Source organism: Hyperolius riggenbachi, chromosome 10 (assembly GCF_040937935.1).
Source record: "Hyperolius riggenbachi isolate aHypRig1 chromosome 10, aHypRig1.pri, whole genome shotgun sequence".
Taxonomy (NCBI): Eukaryota; Metazoa; Chordata; class Amphibia; order Anura; family Hyperoliidae; genus Hyperolius; species Hyperolius riggenbachi.
The window spans coordinates 47,236,437-47,253,417 of NC_090655.1; the positions used below are offsets into that span (position 1 = coordinate 47,236,437).

General features: G+C 44.8%; 1 protein-coding gene across 1 annotated transcript; it reads left to right on the plus strand.

Moving 5' to 3' along the window:
* Positions 1-2,719: 2,719 nt before the first annotated feature.
* On the plus strand, positions 2,720-16,186 carry LOC137533943 (single-stranded DNA cytosine deaminase-like). Its single transcript, XM_068255262.1, has 4 exons — positions 2,720-2,731; positions 11,146-11,567; positions 12,966-13,081; positions 15,314-16,186. Exons 1-4 carry the CDS (start codon positions 2,724-2,726, stop codon positions 15,365-15,367), a joined length of 600 nt encoding a protein of 199 aa, XP_068111363.1. The 5' UTR covers positions 2,720-2,723; the 3' UTR covers positions 15,368-16,186.
* Positions 16,187-16,981: the final 795 nt, after the last annotated feature.

Below are 16,981 nucleotides of genomic sequence, written 5' to 3' on the forward strand. Positions count from 1 at the left end.
ATTGCGCCAGCGGCGATCGGAGGGCAGGGAGGGACGCCGCAGGGAGGGGGGAATCATGTAGCTAGCGCTAGGCTAGCTACATGATAAAAAAAAATGTGCAAAAAACGTTCCCGCGGCCTCAGGGCCGCGGGAATCAGAACACCAGGCAGGCGTGTATTAACACACATACACACACACACACACACACGTAGTTAGGCATAGGAAGGTGCCCCAGTAGTTAGCTAGGCATAGGTAGGAGTCCCAGTATAGGTAGGTAGGCATAGGTAGGTGCCCTAGTATAGGTAGATAGGCATAGGTAGGTGCCCCAATAGTTAGCTAGGCATAGGTAGGAGTCCCAGTATAGGTAGGTAGGCATAGGTAGGTGTCCCAGTATAGGTAGATAGGCAAAGATAGGTGCCCCAGTAGTTAGCTAGGCATAGGTAGGAGACCCAGTAAAGGTAGGTAGGTGCCCTAGTATAGGTAGGTAGGTAGACATAGGTAGGTGCCCCAGTAGTTAGCTCGGCATAGGTAGGAGTCCCAGTATAGGTAGGTAGGCATATGTAGGTGTCCCAGTATAGGTAGATAGGAATAGGTAGGTGTCCCAGTAGTTAGCTAGGCATAGGTAGGAGTCCCAGTATAGGTAGGTAGGCATAAGTAGGTGCCCCAGTAGTAAGTTAGGCATAGGTAGGAGTCCCAGTATAGGTAGGTAGGCATAGGTAGGTGTCCCAGTATAGGTAGATAGGCATAGGTAGGTGCCCCAGTAGTTAGCTAGGCATAGGTAGGAGACCCAGTATAGGTAGGTAGGCATAGGTAGGTGCTCTAATATAGGTAGGTAGGCATAGGTAGGTGTCCCCGTATAGGTAGGTAGGCATAAGTAGGTGCCCCAGTAGTAAGCTAGGCATAGGTAGGAGTCCCAGTATAGGTAGGTAGGCATAGGTAGGTGTCCCAGTATAGGTAGATAGGCATAGGTAGGTGCCCCAGTAGTTAGCTAGGCATAGGTAGGAGTCCCAGTATAGGTAGGTAGGCATAGGTAGGTGTCCCAGTATAGGTAGATAGGCATAGGTAGGTGCCCCAGTAGTTAGCTAGGCATAGGTAGGAGACCCAGTATAGGTAGGTAGGCATAGGTAGGTGCCCTAATATAGGTAGGTAGGCATAGGTAGGTGTCCCCGTATAGGTAGGTAGGCATACGTAGGTGCCCCAGTAGTAAGCTAGGCATAGGTAGGAGTCCCAGTATAGGTAGGTAGGCATAGGTAGGTGTCCCAGTATAGGTAGATAGGCATAGGTAGGTGCCCCAGTAATTAGCTAGGCATAGGTAGAAGTCCCAGTATAGGTAGGTAGGCATAGGTAGGTGTCCCAGTATAGGTAGTAGGCATAGGTAGGTGCCCCAGTAGTTAGCTAGGCATAGGTAGGAGACCCAGTATAGGTAGGTAGGCATAGGTAGGTGCCCTAATATAGGTAGGTAGGCATAGGTAGGTGTCCCCGTATAGGTAGGTAGGCATAAGTAGGTGCCCCAGTAGTAAGCTAGGCATAGGTAGGAGTCCCAGTATAGGTAGGTAGGCATAGGTAGGTGTCCCAGTATAGGTAGATAGGCATAGGTAGGTGCCCCAGTAGTTAGCTAGGCATAGGTAGGAGTCCCAGTATAGGTAGGTAGGCATAGGTAGGTGTCCCAGTATAGGTAGATAGGCATAGGTAGGTGCCCCAGTAGTTAGCTAGGCATAGGTAGGAGACCCAGTATAGGTAGGTAGGCATAGGTAGGTGCCCTAATATAGGTAGGTAGGCATAGGTAGGTGTCCCCGTATAGATAGTTAGGCAGGCCCTGGCTGGCACAGTAATAACAATTACCAACGTTCAGCTGCAACAGATAAGGCTGTATAATGCAGTGTCAGTGGGCAACACATCAGGAGAACATTAGCTCTCAAAAGAGCTGTTGAGAAGTGCTATCTTAGCAATAACAATCAGCCAGGAGCAAGCTAACAAGGCTACAAGAGCCTAACTAATATTTCCCTATGAGAGTCTGCCAGCAGCTGCCCCTTCACTAAGTAATGCAGGCACAGGAGTGAGTGTAAAGCCCGGGGCTGCCTGCTTTTTATAAGGGGGGGAGTGGGTCCAGGAGAGAGCATAGCCTAATTGGCTACAATGTGACTGTGATGTAGTGGGTCAAAGTTGACCCTAATGGCGCACTATGGGGGCAAATCGAACTTCCGCAAAAGTACCGAACGTTCGCCTGGAACCGTTCGCATGCGAACCGTTCGGGCTATCTCTAGACAAGACGAGATGAGATGCCGGGACCAACTGCCAGGCTTTGCCTGCAAACGCTTGTACCAAACGCTCCCATTCACTTGCATGGGAGGGCGGTAGATCCCTAAAAACTTTACTTTTAAAACGCTGCGTTTAATGCCAGCAAAACATCCGTGTGAACCAGCCCTTACATTTTTTTTAGTAAGTAAGAATTCTCAAGCAAGTCAGTATAACTAGCTTGGCATAACATGAAGCTGGTTGGTGAGGACTAAATACATTTTTTGTGTTTTTATGAATTTTCTTTTCTACTGAAGGTGCAGAGATGTTTTCAAAGGAACCGAGGGGTGTGAATATAGTTATTAGTATACAATGTATAGATTTGAATATTTTGACCGTTGACAATGACGCGGCATTGGGGGGTGGGGGGGAGGGTGACGTATTTTGGGGTATTTTAATGATGCAGCATGCGGAGAAGTTACTCAGAACCACATCTGCAAGCTGCAGAAATGGACAGGTGAGGCTCTTACCTTGTGTGCCGCTCTTACTGTGTCTCCGTCTGACTCAATCTCTCGTTTTTACTCATTGTTTATTGCGCATAACAAGTCACTAAAATAGATCGAGTCCTCTTGGTTGAATTCTCTGTTTGTGATGCTTTCTGCCTTATTTTGTTTCTGACTCATACTAAATCTTTGTACAGATTTACGGTTCAGTGACTGGAAGAAACGAGAAAGCTTCTAATAGTGAATAGTGAATTTCTTTCACATGTGAAATAGGTTGAGCACAACGGGCTGGATTCAATTCACTTATTCTCCTGAGTTTTCTCCTAGAAGATCATTTTCATCTTCTGTTTAAAATACCTTTTCAGCGCTCTGCAATTCAAAAAGTGCCAAAAAACTAGGTGGAAACGTACTGCCAAAATTAATCAGAGTATTTTCTTGATTGCTGGTGGCTAGAGATGAGCCGAAATTTTCGAAATTTCGAACTGCTTTTATTACGAATGCGAAATTTAACATTACGACCCAAATTCGTAATTTCGTAATTAATTTTCAAATCGTAATTTACAATTTCGTAATCGAAATTTCACTCCCGTAATGACGAATTTCGTGTCTCCAACCGAAATTTTACTGTTTCAGGTTTGTAAGGGTTTCTATCCCTCTAGATGCCTAAAATGAATAGCACAGCCAGCCAGCCAGCCTCCTCCTCCTCCTCCCTCCCTCCCTCCCTCCCTCTCTCTCTCATTTGTAGTATTTCAAAACCATACTCACATTCATGACATGTCCAGGGATCAAACCCAGGCCAACCACATGGAAGACAGCTATGCTCACCACCATACCACCAAACACACACTAAATAGACTGCTAACCTAAATCTTACTTGTAGACAGTCATATGAGACACATGCTGGGTGCAGGGCTTTGTGATTGGACCATGGACCATGCGATAGAGTGAGGTGCAAAAATGAAATCATGCCTAGCAGAGGATGGTTTCACAATGCTAAATGCTAGGCTGGCTGTGGTGCAATTGGTTAGTGCGTCTGGCTGGTAACAGCAAGGTTACAGGTTCAATTCCATCCAGGCATGTCTTTTCCTTTTGCGTTCAACAGTTGTCCAAACAGAGCCAACAGAGCCCCAGATAGCCATGTAGAGTTAGGTCACAGCTAGCCTGGCTGTGGTGCAATTGGTTAGTGTGTCTGGCTGGTAACAGCAAGGTTACAGGTTCGATTCCATCCAGGCATGTCTTTTCCTTTTGAGTTCAACAGTTGTCCAAACACCGAGCACAAAGTTTTGCATGCGTAAAGTTTTACGCACGCAAAATACCCCATGGGGTTCAATGGCGCAGCGCGCGCACGCAAAAGGAAAAGACATGCCTGGATGGAATCAAACCTTGCTGTTACCAGCCAGACACACTAACCAATTGCACCACAGCCAGGCTAGCTGTGACCTAACTCTACATGGCTATCTGGGGCTCTGTTGGCTCTGTTTGGACAACTGTTGAACGCAAAAGGAAAAGACATGCCTGGATGGAATTGAACCTGTAACCTTGCTGTTACTAGCCAGACGCACTAACCAATTGCACCACAGCCAGGCTAGCTGTGACCTAACTCTACATGGCTATCTGGGGCTCTGTTGACTCTGTTTGGACAACTGTTGAACGCAAAAGGAAAAGACATGCCTGGATGGAATCGAACCTGTAACCTTGCTGTTACTAGCCAGACGCACTAACCAATTGCACCACAGCCAGGCTAGCTGTGACCTAACTCTACATGGCTATCTGGGGCTCTGTTGGCTCTGTTTGGACAACTGTTGAACGCAAAAGGAAAAGACATGCCTGGATGGAATTGAACCTGTAACCTTGCTGTTACCAGCCAGACACACTAACCAATTGCACCACAGCCAGCCTAGCATTTAGCACTGTGAAACCATCCTCTGCTAGGCATGATTTCATTTTTGCACCTCACTCTATCGCATGGTCCAATCACAAAGCCCTGCACCCAGCATGTGTCTCATATGACTGTCTACAAGTAAGATTTAGGTTAGCAGTCTATTTAGTGTGTGTTTGGTGGTATGGTGGTGAGCATAGCTGTCTTCCATGTGGTTGGCCTGGGTTTGATCCCTGGACATGTCATGAATGTGAGTATGGTTTTGAAGTACTACAGATCTCTGGAGAGAGAGAGAGAGAGAGGAGGAGGAGGAGGAGGAGGAGGAGGAGGAGGAGGAGGAGGAGGAGGAGGAGGAGGAGGAGGAGGAGGAGGAGGAGGAGGAGGAGGAGGAGGAGGAGGAGGAGGAGGAGGAGGAGGAGGAGGAGGAGGAGGAGGAGGAGGAGGAGGAGGAGGAGGAGGAGGAGGAGGACTGGCTGGCTGTGCTATTCATTTTAGGCATCTAGAGGGATAGAAACCCTTACAAACCTGAAACAGTAAAATTTCGGTTGGAGACACGAAATTCGTCATTACGGGAGTGAAATTTCGATTATGAAGGCATCTAGAGGGATAGAAACCTTTGCAAACTTTACAATACTAAATTTCGTAATCGTAATTACGAAAATTTGCGTAATTTGCGAAAATTACGAAATTTCGATTACTGCTAAAATCGTAATTGTAGTAATTTCGCGAAATTTCGGAAATTCGTAATTAGGTCATTACGCTCATCCCTACTGGTGGCTTAAAGGGTATTTTATTGATAAGATGTGAAATATAACCTAGGAGAAAACTTAGGAGAAAAGAGGGAATTGGACCGGGTCTGAAAATCTTATTTACAATATATCCATCCAAACGCTGGAATTTTTCTAGTGTGACAAAACGTTAAGTGATAAAATGATGTAGCCGCTGGTGTGTTTTATGTATTTTCATTTTGGCTATTTAAAGTGACACTAAAGCAAAAAAAAAAACTTATGAAATAATGAATTGTATATGTAGTTTGGATAATGAATAGAACATTAGCAGCAAAGAAAAGAGTCTCGTATTTTTATTTTCAGTTATATAGCTTTTTTTTAATAACATTGCATCATTCTCTAATATTTGCAGTCTACAAACTACACTCTGCATTTTAAACAAAACAGAGCAGAGCCAATGACCTTTTGAACTTCCCTGCAGTAAAATCTTATCTGAAGTATTTTTTCACTGTGTCTTTGATGTATAAAGTGCTTCAGAAAATAGCACTGCTCTCTAGCTGAAGTAGTCAGAGAGCTCAGAGAAGCTCTTTTGCATAGAAAACAAGTCTAGTTTCTTAACTCTTCCTGTACTGGAAACAATATGATACTCCTATCTGTGCCACTAATGTTCTATTTCTTAGCCGGACTACACATACAATTCATTATATAATACATTTATTTTCACTTCAGATTCCCTTTAAAAGGCCATTAGTGATAATTGACTCCAACTCACTAATGTATAGCGATGATTGTAATTTGCCGGTTACAATTACGCAACCTTTTGCTTACATTTTCACAGTTATGGCCATATGCGATTACGATTCGGAAATTCAATTGATTTCATTTAAGCCGTTCATAATTTTGCGTAAGTTTCACGTAATTGCGTGCTGACTTTAGCGGTTAACCTCTTGACGACCAGCTAATGCCGATTGGCGTAAACTGGTCGTCTGCGGTTTCCATGTCCGTTTACGGAGGCTGTCTCCGTGAACAGCCGGAGAGCCGCCGATCGCGGCTCGCCGGCAAAATGTAAACATGCGGGGAAGAAATCCCCGCTGTTTACATCATACGGCGCTGCTGCGCAGCAGCGCCGTAAGGCATATTCGGCGATCCCCGGCCCCTGATTGGCCGGGGATCGCCGTCATTTGATAGGCTGAAGCCTATCCTACAATGTGCAGGACGGATAGCTCAGAGAGGGAGGGAGAGGGAGAGGGACGGAGAGCCGAAAACGCTGCGGAGGGGGGCTTTGAAGAGACCCCCCCACAAAGCGCAGAGAGTGGGGAAAAAAGGGGGTAAGTCTGATCGCCCTGGCTCTATCCTGATCTGTGCTGCGGGCTGGAGAGCCTACGCAGCACAGATCAGACCGAAATCCACTGGTCGGCAAGTGGTTAATAGCAAAGCCCCCCACACATGCGAAAATGCAAAATGACATGTTCTAATAACATTTACATACACAATTCATTAAATTTTTTCCCAAAATTTTGCATTAGGATTTTGCATCTGATTGTGAATTATCATATGAAATTACGATTATGTGAAATGCGTGCTCATCACTCCTCGTACCGTGTTTAAATTATTTTAAAAAATGACAGTTAATGGAATTGCATAGAGATTTAATATTAACTTAAATATTAACCCATTTCCGACCAAACCCTCTGGTCCCTTTAAAGCTGATCCGAGATGAAAAACTAACTATAACAAGTAACTTGTCTATATATCTTATCTAAAGTTTAGATAGTTTACACAGCAAATCTAGCTGCAAACGGCTTCAACAGTTTATGATTATTTATTCCTGTGATACAATGAGGGCAGCCATGTTCTGTTTGTCACATTACATCCAGGCAAGCTGATCTGCATCTCCAGCTCTCAGCCTGTGAAAAATTCACCCCCCCCCCCTCCTCCTTCCTCCTCCCCTCTGCCTCTGAACTCTCTGGCTAGTAACACCTCCCTGTCCTCCTGCCCAGACTGAGCTCCCATGAGCCCTGGACAAGCTGTGGGTGAGGCTTGTTTAGTTTATAGGGAATTAGAGTATTAAAATAAAAGAAAAAAATATTTGGCTTGAGGAATGCCCTATAAACTATATGAAAGGAACACAATTATGCAATAAGTAAAAGGTCATCTCGATCCACTTTAAAGGGGAACTGAAGAGAGAGGTATATGGAGGCTGTCATGTTTATTTCCTTTTAATCAATACCAGTTGCCTGGCAACCCTGCTGGTCTATTTCTCTCCAGTAGTATCTGAATAACACCAGAAACAAGCATGCAGCTAGTCTTGTCAGACTTGACTTTAAAGTCTGAAACACCTGATCTGCTGCATGCTTGTTCAGGGGTTATGGCTAATAGTATTAGAGGTAGAGGATCAGCAGGGCTGCCAGGCAACTGGTATTGCTTAAAAGGAAATAAACATGACAGCCTCCATATACCTTTCTCTTCAGTTCCCCTTTAAGGAGAGCTAACCTGAACTCTTGCACAGGAGAGAAGGAAAACATATAGAAACGCACCCTGTTTGTATTTAGAGAGTTAAGCCTGTTTAATTCCCCCTCATCTGTGACTAATCACTAGTTGTAATTTGATCTCTCCCCCGTGTCAGTTGACTGCCAGATAAGCTAATTTTTAAACACAGGATGTTAACCCTATGTCTGCTGCCATGAAAGCAGGAAGTAGACACACTGCAGATTTACTGCTGCAACAAAGAAATGATTTTTCTTTAAAGGTTGTTATGTTGTTGCTTATCTTTTAGAGTAGAGAGGAAGTTCTGAGTTCAGGTCCGCTTTAACAAGTAAAGTGAGATAATTAAGCAGAAACCCCTTTGTGATTCAGCCCCAATATAACTGAGGCTGGAAGCACACTGAGCAGAATTGCATGCATTCTTCAGGAGTGCGCTTCTACAGAGCGTGCTCCCAACCAACGCCTGCAATGCTACAGACAGCAGCTGTAAGTCAAAACTAAAGTATTCATTTGTAAGATTTCTTGTGTTTCTAGTTTACAAAATTAATGTAAAAAATATAATGAATACATTTCCATGCATGTATTTATATGTCAGTAGCAGAGCCGGATCATCCACAAGGCAACTCCAGGCAGTCGCCTAGGGCATGGAGAGAGTCTAGGGGCCTGGTGGATGCTAGCCTCCACCAAATCTTACTACAAAAGCCAGGTGATCGTCAGCAGTGAGCAAAAACTGATATCCTGCCTTGGGCCCCATTTCATCTTAACCTCTTGAGGACTGCAGTATTAACCCCCCCCCCCTCCCCCCCCCCCCCCCCAAAGTCCAGGCCATTTTTTGAGAAATTGGCTACTGCAGCTTTAAGGCCACACTGCAGGGCCACACAACACAGCACACTAGTGAGCCCCTCCCCCCCCGCCCCTCCTTTTCTCCCCACCAACAGAGCTTCCTGTTGGTGGGGTCTGATTGCCCCCCCCCCCCCCCCGATGTTTGTTTGTTTTTTGTTTATTTGTCTTTTCTTTTTTTTAATAAAAATATGTGTGCTTTTTTGAACTATTCTATTCCCCCCTCCCTTCCTCCCCCCGCCAGCCAATCCCTGTGATCAGCTGTCATAGGCTTCAGTCTATGACAGCCGATCACGCCTGTGCCTCTGAACGGGACAGCCGTGTCACACGCTGTTCGCAGCGCTGTACCAGTGATTAGACGGCGAATTCGCCGTCTAACTGTCTCTCGGGGACTGAAGGCGGAGCTCTGCTCCGCCCACCAAGCAGGACATGCGCGTGCAGCCTGCACGTAATCTTCTGCAAAACAGAGCCCCAGGACTTTACGCTGATCGGCGTTAGGCGGTCCTGGGGCTGCCGCCGCGGCCACACCCATCGGTGTGACGCGGTTGGCTAGAGGTTAATGCTTTTCTGTTCAATATCAGTATGCAGAAAACCATAGATTGATAGCTAGCTAGCTAGTTAGAGAGAGATAGAGATACCAAGATAGGCCATCGTGACCCAGAACCACAGTTGCTAAATTACAGCTGAATTATTGCAAATACCTTCTAATTATTTAGAAAATGTGTTTGCAAAATCCCAAATTGGCACAGAGCCAGCCAACAGGAGAGGAGAAATTTAGTTTCCTTGTGTTCCTTCCTATACTGCCCCTTCTCAGACTTGCTTACACTAATGGCTATCCCCATCGATCCCATCCTCCTCATATCGACCAATCACAGGCCTGCCTGGCATTTGTGTGAGGTGTCAGATACATGCTTTGTGCATCACTTCGTTTCAGTTACAATCCCTAAACCAACTGAAAACCATCCCTAGGTACCATATTTCAGATTGGCGAAACGCAAGAAAAAACCCCACAAAAATTAGCTAAGAAAACAGTACAACAATTATTGTAACCTGAAGAACGACTAGTCTAAATTTCTAGCATTAATATCTCTTACAGTACTTCTCAATTGAGCCTTGGGAATACAATCATATATGTTTATTAAAAAAAAGTAATAGTGGAACAATTTTTTCGGGGGAACCCCAGCTGATGTTGTAGTGAAACTCCTCCCACAGTGTGATGTCATGACCATGGTCCTGACAGTTTGCTGTCTGTGAACCTTGTTGCATTGTGGGAAACAATGGCTTTTTCCAACAGCCAAGCAAGCAGCATCTCCCTCTGCCGAATGTTGGTTTGCTGAGAGTTCTATGCGCATACATCACCTGCCAGCAGCAAAGATGTCACCACCAGTGATACATTTCAGAATATAAATCAGGGAGAGGAAGATTCTACAACGTGCAAACATTGATAAAACAATCTAGTAGGCCTTGTTCACATAAATCGCAATAGCTGACGCCAGCGTATTGCGATTTTGTGGGCCATTTTATTTTGTTTTAGCGCCACCCAGCACTTACCTGCGCTGTAGTTTTTTTTTTACAGCGCTTTTCTAAGCGCTTTTGCAGAGAGATTTGTTTTTTTCACTTCCTGACATCAGTCAATAAGTGAACTCTGGAAATCGCTATACAAAGCGTTTTTTTAAACGTTTCGCGATTTCCCTATACCTGCCATTATAGGCAAATCGCCCTGAAAATGGTACAGGCAGCGCTTTGGTGAGCAGATTGGAATCAAACTGCTCAGATGTGAACACTGTCATAGGGAATCATTGCACAAGCGCTTTTAGGGCGATTTTCAAAATCGCCCGCGCTTAAAAAATCCCGAAAGCGTCCTTCATGTGAAAAAGCCCTAAATGAATATCGTAAAAAAAATTAAGCAATTTTATTCATTATGTTATTTTCCCTACAGTTCCTCTTTAAAGAGAAACTCCGAACAAGAATTGCACTTTCTCCCAATCAGTAGCTGATACCCCGTTTTACATGAGAAATCTATTCCTTTTCACAAACAGACCACCAGGGGGCGCTGTATGGCTGATATTGCGGTGACACCCCTCCCACAAAGAAATTCTGAGTACCTACTCTTGGCAGTTTCCTGTCTGTGAACCCTGTTGCATTGTGGGAAATAGCTGTTTACAGCTGTTTTCAACTGCCAAAAGAGCAAGCAGCAGCTACATCACTTGCCAGCAGTAAAAATGTCACCATGTGATAAATGTCAGAATATAAATCAGGGATTTAAAATATTTTACAATGGGCAAGCACTGACTAAATCATTTATACATAATTATTTTAAAAATTAAGCACTTTTTTATTACATTATTTTCACTGGAGTTCCTCTTTAAGTGATCAACTGTGGTTTCCCACAATGCATATTGAATATTCAAAATATTCAAACCCTTAAAAACTTTATCAACAAAACCAGTTGTTCCCTCACCCTAGAAAATGATGGTGTTTCTTGTTTTGCCTCCAGCCTCCTCCTGAAACGCAGCAAGTTCCTCTATCACTATAAGAACATGCGCTGGGCACGGGGCCGCCATGAGACTTATCTGTGCTACATTGTCAAGCGGCGTTACAGCTCAGTTTCTAGCGCCATGGATTTTGGCTATCTGCGGAATCGAAGTGGTTGCCATGCAGAGATGCTGTTCCTGCGGTACTTGGCCATCTGGTTGGGACACGACCCCCACAGAACCCTCCGAGTGACCTGGTTCAGCTCGTGGAGTCCCTGCTGGGACTGCGCCAAACGCACAACCGAGTTCCTGCGCAGCCACCCCAACCTCAGCCTACGCATTTTCTCTGCGAGGCTTTACTTCTGCGAAGATCGCAACTCAGAGCCAGAGGGGCTAAGGAGGCTGAAGAAGGCTGGGGTGCGACTAGCAGTGATGAGCTACAAAGGTAAACAAAAGTATTCTTCATCAGGTCACATGATCATTGAACAGTAATGACACATGACAAGCAGCACTACTGAAAGGATACCAGTAACCACTGGGGGAGGGGGGTGTTACATATTCACCTAAGAAGAGGGGGGTCTCTGGATTCCTTAGAGCATTCCTGGTCCTCTCTTCATCCCCTCATTCTCCTGCCAGGCCACTATTCAAACGTCCCACCGGCAGTATCTTTGGGTCTCCTCGGAAGGCTATGGAAGTACTCAGGTCTCTGTAGTGCGCACACACTAGTATGGAGCCGCTTGTTTTTGGAAGTACTCAGAGTACTTCTGTATCCTTCCAAAAGGACCTGAAGGCTTTGTTGAAATTAGTTGGACGCTGGAACAGGTGGTCCGGTGGGGGCACAGAGAGAACCAGGAAGGCTCAAAGGGATCCAAAGCAGCCCTGTTTCTAGGGGCGGGAAAAGCAGGTGTCCGTCCAGGGTGTAGTGAGGGAGGGGGGGAACAGTTATGGATGGGGGAGCCTTGGGAACACTGGAACTTAGCTGTTGGGAGGGGTACCCAACTCTTCTTACCCTCTCCTTGGGCCCCCCACGTGCTCCGCCTCCACTGAAGCGTTATAGCGCAGCAAGCCTCATCGCAAAAAAACTCGCCTTCCAGGCTCCAAGCGAAGTTCACTTCCTGCCAGGCTCCTCTGCCTGTAATGCAGACTGATTAGCAGGAAGTAGTGAGAGTAAGCGTCGTTGCAGTCAGACAGCCTTCCATCACTGCACCCCTCCCGCCTCCATCACTACACCCTGGCCGGATACCCGTTTGCCCGCCCCTAGAGACAGGGCTGCTCTGGATCTCTTTGAGCCTTCCCGGTCCTCTATGTGCCTGGCTAACCTATACTGGGGGCACCTATGCCTGGCTAACCTATACTGGGTGCACCTATGCCTGACTACATATACTGGGGGCACTTATGCATGGCTACATATACTGGGGGCACCTATTCCCTGCTACCTTTATTGGGAGCACCTATGCCTGGCCACCTATACAGGGGGACTAAATACTGCATTGTAAATAACTTTTTCGAGTCCATAGGGTGGGGGTGCAATATTTACACCCTTGCCCTGGGTGCAATTTAGCATAGAAACTGCCTTGATCCAGAGTCTTCCCTCTTATTAGGTGAGTATGTAATGCCTTCTCACAGGTGGTTAGAGGTAGCCCTTAAACACTACCTAGTTATTTATTTATGTCTCCCTTAATCCCTTATTGTCATAATGGAGAGTAACCCACACTGCACAGAATACCAAAACACCTTTGCAGATAGACCACTGTTAGATGAAATAAATACAAAAGGCCAAATAATAAATAAACAATGTTGTCCAGAAATGATTATAGTAAAATATGATCTGTCTATTTCACAGACTACTTCTACTGCTGGAATACATTTGTGGAAAACTGCGAGAGGAGGTTCGAGGCCTGGGATGGGTTACATGAGAATTCCGTCAGATTGTCGAGGAAGCTGAGACGTATTCTAGAGGTGAGTGATAGGACAAGATCAGGGCCGGTACTAGACTTTTTGCTGACTGAAACAAACATTGCCCCCCTTCCCCCATCCTACCCCCACAGATTTGTAATGCAATAATTACCCCACATATGGCACACAGCAATCAGCCCACATATAAACTACAACAATTGCCCCCACGTATCATCACTGGTATCAGTGGGCATTATAGATACAAAAAAATACCCCAACATGTTGCGAATTAAGCCCCCAACCAAAGTGCAGTTACCACTGCACCTGGCCATCATTGGTGTTCAGTGGGCAAGTGTGCCTGTTCCTCACCATTCCTGCTCAGTGTGTGGGGGTTGGGAGAGGGGGACTCAAAGTTACAGAAGGTCAGAAACAGTCACAGTTTAACCTTCCTGGTGGTAAGCCCGAGGGCTATGCCGTGCCGGAGGATTTCTCAGGCTCTGCTGGGCCGTTTCGCATAATTTTTTTTTGGTACACGCAGCTAGCACTTTGCTAGCTGCGTGTACTGCCCGATCACCGTCGCCACCCGCCGATTGCCGCGCTGCATCCCCCCCCCCCCCCCCCCCAGACCCCGTGTGCTGCCTGGCCCTAGGCTCGCTACATGATTTAAAAAAAAATAAAATTAAAAACAGTGCTGCGCTGCCCCCTGGCGGTTTCTAATAGACCGCCAGGAGGGTTAAACACTAATTTAAACTTCATGCAGATCCCTGTTTCAAAACCAAAGGAGATCCCAGGATGTTTACACATACACAGTAGTTTAGTAGCCAATGTTTCTAACAGAATCAATTAGCACGAGAAAGCAAGAAGTTCAATTAGATTGAGAACAATTGCTTTTATTTGAACTGACTAAGCCATTAAGCCCTGCAATACCTCTAAATAAATCTGACTAGTAATCATCACTGATCTATATCCCCCTGCCCTGTACTTGTTTTTAAGATTTTATTTTATTTTAGGATACTTCCATACATCAAAAGAACAATTTCTGATCGTTCCTGGTGTTCATATTTATACATACATTTGCCCATACATTTGTCGATAGCCAATAATGAATGACTATCAGGCAGGAAAAATTATATAATACACATGAGCAGCCCAATGTAGAATGTGATTTGCAATTGTTTGGAATATGAAAGAAATACAAAATGATGAAATGTACGCTGCATGCAGAAATGTGTTATTGAATAATTAAATGCGCACACTCTTAATAAAATATATGCACTTGCCGAAACAGAAAACAAAAATATATTTATATTTACACGCAGTGATAAGAAACTGAGGAAAATGAAAAAAAAAATAGTTTTTTTGTTTTTTGGGGTTTTTGTTTGTTTGGGGTTTTTTTGCAAATATTTGCATTTAAATTATGGTATGTGCAAAAGTGCAAAAATGAATACACCCCAAAATATTTCATGTGGGCAACAAGAAAAGTGTCATTGTGCAAAAAAAAAGTATATACAGTATATGATGTATATATGCAAAAAATGAATACAAATAAATAAACTGCTGGCAGCAGATTCAAATCCAAAATGAAGAAAAACAATCAATGCTCAGAGGCGTATCTAGAGGCGTGCACCTGTGCTGCACCCCCATGCCTACACCTGCTGCACCCCCCCATGCCTGCTCCTGTGCTGCGCCACCATGTCTGCCCCTGCTGCACCCCCCATGCCTGCTCCTATGCTGCGCCTCTATGCCTACCCCTGGTGCACCTCCCATGCCTGCTCCTGTGCTACGCTGCCATGCCTGCCCCCATAACTACCCTTCACTCAGACTCAGATCAGATTAATTCTGTTATCTGGGGAACATGGCAACTTAATTCATGTATGTAGGGCACCCTTGGCTTAGTGTTTGAAAATAGAGGGAATAGAGATATTTCCAAAAAAGTAACTTCAGTAGCCTGAGTAAAAAAAACACAGTCAACCATAACACATGTATGCGTGAAAGGATGCTGTTTGTAGAGGGGAAGAGGGCACAGGCGCGCAATTTCAGTGTTTGCCATAGATGCTATATTACCCAGATATGCCCCTGCCAATGCTGCAAGGTTGGTAGCTGCACCCATCTCGCTAATGACAACCATGCTGAAACAATATGACAAACAATTGTAAAAGTCCTACCAGTCAGTGGATAAGAAGTGTTGACGTCTGCCGCCCCACCGTTAGCGCCTTACATGTTTTGCAGGCTCACCTGCTTCATCAGAGCCCCCCCATGTCTCTATTCATACTGTATTTCTCTCCTGTATTTCAGCCCCCCTATGACATGGAAGACCTGCATGAAGCGTTTGACCTCCTTGGCCTATGAGAATGCAACAAGCTGGACACCATATGGAATTGGAATATGTCCTCCTGTCAGACTCAGATGCCCAAAAACCAGATCCTTCACACTGCAGAACCCAGATCTGGGCTATGGTGGGCCAGCCTAGCTGAGAAGGAGCAGGCCACATTCAGTTAACATACATCCTGTAGTTTTCTGTCACCTTCGTCTGAGGGAATATTTACCCGGGCTGACTGAGGACAATGTATATTATCTCCTGCTGAGCTGCAGTTCTCTGTGCTGATGTTTCTTGCCCAATACGTAATAATATCAGAATATGAAGATGAGGTTTAATGCCATCTTACAGGTAGAATTCACCAAAACTAATATTTCACTTCTGTGTGAAGCCATCTTCTGACATTGAGTCTCCATTTCCGAGAATTTGGCTTGGAATGCCCATTTATACAGATCAGCTTTTGGACCATAAGAAGGAACACTTTTCACCCGCTCCTCAGACTCAACTATTTCCATACTATGAACCTTTTAATGTACTTGGGAGAAGGTGATTGAGGTCTTTCTCCTGCTTCCAGTATAATATAGCATTATTTTGTGTACATAGTGTAGATACTTGTCATGTTGTGACTTTCTCCACGCAAACTGTGCAGGGCCGGATTTGTACTTTCCAGTGCCTAAGGCCTTCTGACACCAACCACCAGGGTTGCTCAATTGTACCCAAATTCGATTTGAGTACATTCGAATTCGGGTCCAGGTCAAATTCGGATTCGGCTGTGATCACGATCATAGAATTCGATTCTAATTCGAGTCGTGATCACTAATTAAATTCGGGTAATATTCGTGATCACAAATTCGGATGGCCTTAAAGCAATCTTTTTTTAAAGGGAAATCACAATTAAATAGGTGTAATAAAAAAAATTGATGGAAAACTTTTTTTCTGCATTTGCTTGTTTATTCTTCACCATCTTCACCTTCTTCTTTTTCTTTTTTACCATCTTCTTTCTCATCACCATCATCTTCATCTTCTTCTTCACCTGGTTCTTCTTCATCTTCTTCTTAATCATAATCTGGTTCTTCTTTTTTTTCATCATCTGGTTCTTCTTCTTCATTATCATCTGGTTCTTCTTCACCTGTTTTTTCTTCTTCTTCTTCTTCTTCATCTGGTTCTTCTTCTTCTTCTTCACCTCGTTCTTATTCTTCACCCCCTGGTTCTTCTTCTTCTTCACCTGGTTATTCTTCTTTTTCTTCACCTGGTTCTTCTTCTTCTTTTTCTTCACCTGGTTCTTCTTCTTCTTCACCTGGTTATTCTTCTTCTTCACCATCTGCTTCTTAATTTTTTTTTTGTTCATATTCTTCCTCTTGTACCCAACTTAATGTTTTTTTTCCCTTACAGAACTCCACTGTTTTTACATTTTTTCTTCAACAGCATAGCTAAATTTGTAGCGTAATAGCTAATGGTGCATGGCAGCAGCGCATAATTCTGTGGACCCTGGCGGTGGGAACACAGACAGCAGGAGGTTAAATACAGCAGCAGGAGGAGGAGAAAGAGGAGTGACGTGTGGCAGCAGGCAATGTAACAAGCCATGGCACCTAGCGTTGGTACTACGGCTGTAGTAATAATAAACACCATATAGCAGGAGATTCCGG

Bases quoted from the DNA above. Each gene is read 5' to 3' on its own strand.
- LOC137533943 (XM_068255262.1), top strand. The intron at 11,568-12,965 runs GTAAACAAAAGT...TCTATTTCACAG, and splicing joins AGCAGTGATGAGCTACAAAG to ACTACTTCTACTGCTGGAAT. The intron at 13,082-15,313 runs GTGAGTGATAGG...CCTGTATTTCAG, and splicing joins AGCTGAGACGTATTCTAGAG to CCCCCCTATGACATGGAAGA.